The following is a 7,221-nucleotide window of genomic DNA, read 5'->3' as shown; positions in this document are numbered from 1 at the left end:
GGAGAAAGTGAGGCTGGTAACTTTGCACAATATCCCTGTAAATGTGTAGGGAGGCCCAAGATTAACCAATAAAATAATAATTCAATAATAAATCAATAGAACCTCTGAAACTATATAACTTTGTTGCTCTATTATTGGGTTAATGTCATTTGCCCATAGTATTTGGTAATAAAGGCCCCCTAAAATATGATTTCTTTGGGTTGTATCAGCCAATTAAGGTCTAAGTCTGTGATATTATTACACCTCTACCTTTATTCCCTGAAATCCCAGTGGTTCCATCAGTGCCAAGGCAGCTTCTTCTTCCCCTCTGAATTTGAGACTTTGTCAGGAAAATGGCTCTGGGGCAACATGGAGGATGAGAACCTGGTTGCTTAGGTCTTATTGTTACAATCTGAGTTAATAATGGGCTGCTAGGGGGCCCAGTAGATAGAGCACTAGGCTTAGAATCAGGAAGATCCACTTTCATGAGTTCAAATCCCACCTCAAACTGTGTGACCTTGGTCAAGTTACTTAGCCCTATTTGCCTCAGTTCCTCATCTTTAAAATGAACTAGGAAATGATAAACCACTGTATTTCTGCTAAGAAAACCTCAAATGGGGTCATGAAGAGTCAGACATGACTGAAATGACTCAACAACAACTAAGAACTAATAATGACCTTCCAAACCCTTGGCTTCAAGGATTAATGGGCAGAAGAGTGTTAATGTACTAATGTGTTAGAAAAAGCAATGGGGATGGAAAAATAATGCTGGTAGGATCAGATAAGCAGCACAGAATAACAGAAAGAGCAATGGATTTGATGTTACAGGATGAAGACCCAAGTTCTAGCCCTGCTACGGGGCAAAATCATCTCAGTTCCCTGAGGCTTAATTTCCTGAGTTCAAATCCAGCCTCAGATACTCACTACCTGTGTGACCTTGGGCAAATCATTTCACCTCTGTTTGCCTCAGTTTCCTCATCTGTAAAATGGGGATAATAATAGCTTCTACCTCCCAGGGTTGTTGAGAGAGTCAAATTAGTTAATGTGTGTTAAAATGCCTAGCACAGTGCCTGTCACATGGTAGGAACTTAATAAATGTTTATTTGTTCACCCTCCCTTCCCTGGTGAAATATTAATGAGATTTTATCATAGACTAAAGTCATACAGATTCTAGATTTAGAGCTAGAAGGCACCTGAAAAGCCATGTAGTTCAATTTTCTCTCATTTTACAGGTTAGAAAACTCAGATCTACATGCAGGCAAACTTTCCTATTTCTTCAAGTTGCCCACTGCTTTTTAGGAGAGAGAGAAGTAGAATTCTTCTTACTCTTTTATTTTTCCCTTGCAGCTATTAAGTGGAATTTCCATTTTTTTATATCTTTCTTGAGATAGATGCCTCCTTCTTTTTATGCTAAATATAAGCCAGAAATGAAAGCATGGATATTTATGTAATAAATGGATATTTATACAATATAGTGTTATATATCTTAGTAATTTTCATATTATACAGTAATAGAATCTTTGCTTAGTAAAGACTGGAAAAATGATATTCTAAATGGACAAGATGAGCAAATACAAATTCTTACTCTTATTCTATCTAGGAAGATTTCTGGAAAAAGTGATTTTAAGACATTGGTATTTTTTGACATTAATATTTAATATCAGCACATCTGGGTTCACCAAAATATAAAAATGAATAATTTCAATAATGGGTAGATAAAATTATTTATAAACATTATCTAGTACACACATTGTACACATATAAACTCTGAGGCATAAACCTTAGATAAGTGCCTACCAATGTATTAAGGCAGTAATTGCATATTGACTTGCATTTTCTCATTGATTTTCACTACAGTCAATCAAATAAACAAGCATATGTTGAGTGCCTACTATGTGACTGGCATTGGAAATTTAAAAAGAAATAGCCCCTGCTATTCAAGAGCCTACATTCTAATGGAAAAGATAAGATGAACATAAGTAGGTATATTCACATTTATAGGCATATACAACAAAAAGAAATATAAAGAAGGTAGGTATAAGATATCTTGGAGGGGAAGGCATTAGCAGTAGGAGGACTAGGGAAGGCCCCATGCAGAAGGTGGCACATCGACTGAGTCTAAAAGAAAGCTAGGGATTCCAAAAGGCAGAGGTGAGGAAGTAGAACATTCTAGTCATGGAGACAGCTAATGGACGGAATGGAAATGCAAAGTGGAGCGTCATACGTGAGGAAAAACAAGTAAGATAATATGCCTGAACTGCTAAACCCATGTAGGGAAGTAACATATAAGAAAATTGTGGAAAGACAGGATGGGGCCAAGTTGTGAAGAACTCTAAATGCCAAACAAAGCAATTTCTATTTGATTGTAGAGTTAATAGGGAGCATTTAAAGTTTATTGAATGTTGTTGTGATATAGTCAGATCTGTGTTTTAGGAAAAATCTCTTTAGTATCTATGTGGAGGATGGGTAATCCCAATTCTCAAATTTGTTCAATATATTTTCCAGGTCACTTGTTTTCTGATGAGATATTTCACATTTTATTCTATTTTTTTCATCCTTTTGGCTTGATCTTATTGTTTCTTAGTACCTCATTAGCTTCCACTTGCCTAATCCTAATTTTTAGAGAATTATTTTCTTCAGTGATATTTTGTACCTTTTTTTTTTTTACCATTTGGTCAACTCAGCTTTTTAGGGCATTTTTTTCAGTGAGTTTTTGTGCCTGTTTTAACACTAGGCCAATTCTATTTTTCTTTTCTTTTTTTAATTTTTTTTTTAATTTGTATATTTTTTTCTTTTTTTTAATGGTAATTTTTATTTATTTTTTTGTTTCCAACATTTACTTCCACAAGATTTTGAGTTCCAAATTTTCACCCCATCTTGCCCCTCCCCCCACCCCAAGATGGTATACATTCTAAATACCCTTCCCCTAGTCTGCCTTCCCTTCTATCTCTCCTCCCCTTCTTTTATCCCCTTCCCCTTCAATTTTCCTGTAGGGCATGATGGATTTCTGTACCCCATTTCCTATATTTCTCATTTCCCAGTTGCATGTGAAAACATTTTTTTAAACATGTCTTTTTAAAACTTTGGGTTCCAAATTTTCTCCCTTCCTCCCTCCCCACCCACCCTCATTGAAAAGGCAAGCAACTCAATATAGGTTATATATGTGCAGTTATGCAAAACACTTCCATAGTAGACATGCTGTGAAAAACTAACTCTATTTCCCTTAATCCTATCCCGCCCACCCATTTATTCTATTTTCTTTTGACCATGTCCCTCCTCAGAAGTATTTGCTTCTGATTATCCCCTTTCCCAATCTGCCCTCCTCTCTATCATCCCCCTACTCTCTTGTCCCCTTCCCCCCTATTTTCCTGTAGGGTAAGATAGATTTCCACACCCAATTGAGTGTGTATGTTATTCCCTCCTTAAGTCAAATCCTATGAGAATAAGATTCACTCATTCCCTCTCACCTCCCCCCATTTCCCCTCCATTGTAAGAGCCTTTTCTTTTCTTTTTTTTTTGTAGGATAATTTACCCCATTCTACCTCTCCCTTTCTCCTTCTCCTAGTATATTCCTCTCTCACCCCTTAATTTTATTCTCCAGATATGACCCTTTCATTTTCAACTCACCCTGTGCCCTCTATCTATCTATCTATCTAACTATCTATCTATATCTATATATACATACATATAATTTTTTCCCCTCCAACTACCCTAATACTGACAAAGGTCTCATGAGTTACAAATATCATCTTTCCATGCAGGAATGTAAACAGTTCAACCTTAATAAGTCTCTTATGATTTCTCTTTCCTGTTTACCTCTTCATGTTCCACTCAAGTCTTGTATTTGAAAATCAAATTTTCTATTCAACTCTGGTCTTTTCATCAAGAATGCTTGAAAGTCCTCTATTTCACTGAAAGACCATTTTTTCCCCTGAAGGATTATATTCAGTTTTGCTGGGTAGGTGATTCTTGGTTGTAATCCTATCTCCTATGCTTTCTGGAATATTATATTCAATGCCCTGTGGTCCCTTAATGTAGAAGCAGCTAAATCTTGTGTTATCCTGATTGTGTTTCCACAATACTTGAATTGTTTCTTTCTGGCTGCTTGTAATATTTTCTCCTTGACCTGGAGAAGCAAGTAAAAGAAGTAGAGGAAAAACTGAGAGTGATGCAAGAAAATCATGAAAAACAAGTCAACAGCTTGCTAAAGGAGACCCAAAAAAACACTGAAGAAAATAACACCTTAAAAAATAGCCTAACCCAAACGGCAAAACAGGTCCAAAAAGCCAATGAGGAGAAGAATGTGCTAAAAAGCAAAACTGGACAAATGGAAAAGGAAGTCCAAAAGATTACTGAAGAAAATACTTCCTTTAAAATTAGAATAGAGCAATTGGAAGCTAGTGACTTCATGAGAAATCAAGACACTGTAAAACAAATCCAAAAGAATGAAAACTTAGAAAACAATGTGAAATATCTCATTGGAAAAACAACTGACCTGCAGAATAGATCCAGGAGAGAGAATTTTAAAATTATTGGACTGTCTGAAAGCCATGATCAAAAGAAGAGCCTAAACATCATCTTTCAAGAAATTATCAAGGAAAACTGTCCTGATATTTTAAAACCAGAGGGCAAAATAGGAATTGAAAGAATCCACCGATCTCCTCCTGAAAGAGATCCCCAAAGGAAAACTCCTAAGAATATTGTAGCCAAATTCCAGTTCTGTTTTTCAAAGGTTTTTTTGTGCTTCTTTTCAGAAAGCTGGTAATTCTCTTTTCATAATTTTCTTTCATCACTCTCATCTCTTTCCCTAATTTTTCCTCTACCACTCTTGTCTCTTTCTTCAACTTTTCTAGGAATTCTTTTTGTCCTTGGGTTCTAATGAGCATTTTTCTTCGAGCTTTTACCTGTAGCTGTTTTCAAATTGTTATCTTCTTCTGAGTTTATGTCTTGGTCTTTTCTGCCACCATAGTAATTTTATATGGTCAAGTTCTTGTTGTTGTTTGCTCATTTTTCCAATTTATTTCTTGACTTTGAACATTATGCTAAAGTTGGGATCCACTCACTTAGGGATGGGAAGGCAATATCCCAAGCTTCTGGCTTTTTTGTGCTGTTCTTTTCAAAGTTAGTTTTGGGGGGTCTGCAAGTTTTTGGTGCTTCTAAGGTGATGTTATCTTGGGAGAGATGTGGTCACTGCTCTTCTGTTTCTGTGTTCTGTTCTTTAACCAGCAAGGGCCCCTATCCCCCAGTAGACACAGACACTAGTGCTCCTCTTGGCCCTGCAATTGTGACCCAGTCCCCTGCTCTCCTGCATCCAGGTGCCCAGGGCTAACAAAGGATTCCCTGTAATCTCTTTATGGCAAGTTGTCCAATTCCCTTGTGATTTCTTTCCTGAGAGCTCCTGCTGCCACTGCTCCTGCTGCTGCCAGTTGCATATTGCCTCTGAGGCCTACCACTGCTGCTTCTACTGCACCATCCAGATGACACAGTTTTCTCCTGCTGACCTCCTAAAATGTCTCACTCTGAAATTTTGTCGGTTTTGTCACTCCAAAATTTAATTTGAGGAGTTATTTTAAAGTTGTTTTGATTGGAATGTTGGGAGAATTCAACTGTATTCCAGTCTGTGGATTTGCCCTAAAATTTGTCTTCAAAAGATATTCTGGATAAAGGTTGTGGTGATTTCAGTGATATATTTAATTATTATTTTGATATAATCAAGTTATTGTAAATTAAATGATATATAATTATTATATAGTTAATACATGTCTAATTATAAATATACATATAATTAAAATATAATTATATATAAAATAATTAAAATTGCCACTCTCTTCATTCAGAATGCCCTATAAAGCAAATGAAATTTCAATTTCTGATGGGAAGAAGATGAGAGGCTTGCTAGCTGTCATGGCATTAGAAGTTGTAGCTTAGATGGATAGCATTGAAGAAGTTTTGGAGCTAAAAGAAGTGTCCAAAATGGCATGAAATAATTTAATAAAATAAAATGCCAAGAGAGGTGACATATAACAGGTTATCTGCCTTTCTTTTTCATTCAAACTTTTTTTCTTCATGATTTTTGTTACTTATGACAACAGATTATCTTATTTCTTTTTGCAGCAAACATAGTCTTTTGGATCATGTCTTTGAAAGCTTTTTTCACTTGCTGGTTCCTTAGGGTATAAATGAAAGGATTCAGCAAAGGGGCAACTGAGGTATTGAGCACAGCTATTCCATTGCTTAAAGCCACCCTTTCATTTGCTGAGGGTTTGATGTACATGAAGATGCAACTGCCATAAGAAATGGAGACAACAATCATGTGGGAAGAACAAGTGGAAAAGGCCTTTGTCCTCTGTTGGGCAGAGGGGAATTTCAGAATTGTCCTAATGATGTATGTGTAGGAGAGAATCACTAACACCAATGTGACCATTAGTGTCACCACAGCTAAGATAAAAGACATCAGCTCCAGAAAATGTGTGTCTGAGCAAGAAATCTGCAGGAAGGGAGAGGAGTCACAGATGAAATGATCGATGACATTGGAAGCACAGAATTCTAGTTTAAGTCCCATGATCACTGGTGGAAAGATAATTAGGAAGCTGGTTATCCAAGAACTGAGTAGCAGCTGATAACAAACTCGGTTGCTCATGATAATTGTGTAATGTAGGGGCTTGCAGATGGCAACATAGCGATCATAGGACATGGCAGCCAGAAGATAAAATTCAGTTACCCCCAAGAAGATGAAAAAAAATAAGTGGGTCAAGCAGCCCATGTAAAAAATGGTTTTATCCTTGGTTATGATGCTGACCAGGAATCTTGGAATACATACAGTTGTGAATAAGATTTCTAAGAATGAGAAATTGCGCAGGAAGAAATACATTGGAGTCTTAAGGCGAGAATCCAACAAGGTGAGGGTGATGATAGTTATGTTACCAGTCACGCTCAACACGTAGGTGAGAAACAGAAAAATTAAAATGACAACCAGGGATAGTGGGTCATCTGTCAGCCCCAGGAGGATGAACTCAGTGAGTGATGTATAGTTATTCATTGATGTATTGAGTTCTGCCAATGTTTCATAAGAAAAGAGAACAAAAATCAGAATGAACAATTAATAACTGCTATTTCCACAGACTTTCACATTAAGATGCTCTCTGAGGACAAGCATGTGCTAGTCCTAAGTATGAGTTCAGAATCTAAAGAGATTTATCTCCACCGTCCCTCTCTTCCACTGCTACCCAACGTGTCATTGAA

At 36.7% G+C, this 7,221-nt stretch overlaps 1 protein-coding gene across 1 annotated transcript; it reads right to left on the bottom strand.

The window, feature by feature from the left end:
* Positions 1–6,055: 6,055 nt before the first annotated feature.
* Positions 6,056–7,018, bottom strand: LOC114040107 (olfactory receptor 6C75-like). The gene has a single exon (XM_027858098.1). It carries the CDS (start codon positions 7,016–7,018, stop codon positions 6,056–6,058), a length of 963 nt encoding a protein of 320 aa, XP_027713899.1.
* Positions 7,019–7,221: the final 203 nt, after the last annotated feature.

This window comes from Vombatus ursinus, unplaced genomic scaffold (assembly GCF_900497805.2).
Source record: "Vombatus ursinus unplaced genomic scaffold, bare-nosed wombat genome assembly UNPS02012709.1, whole genome shotgun sequence".
Taxonomy (NCBI): Eukaryota; Metazoa; Chordata; class Mammalia; order Diprotodontia; family Vombatidae; genus Vombatus; species Vombatus ursinus.
The sequence above is the reverse complement of the archived record's forward strand: the minus strand, read 5'-3'. Positions and strand labels throughout refer to the sequence as shown.

What these genes read in the sequence shown, in the direction of transcription:
- LOC114040107 (XM_027858098.1), bottom strand. Translation starts at nt 7,018, where the DNA reads ATGAATAACTATACATCACTCACTGAGTTCATCCTCCTGGGGCTGACA.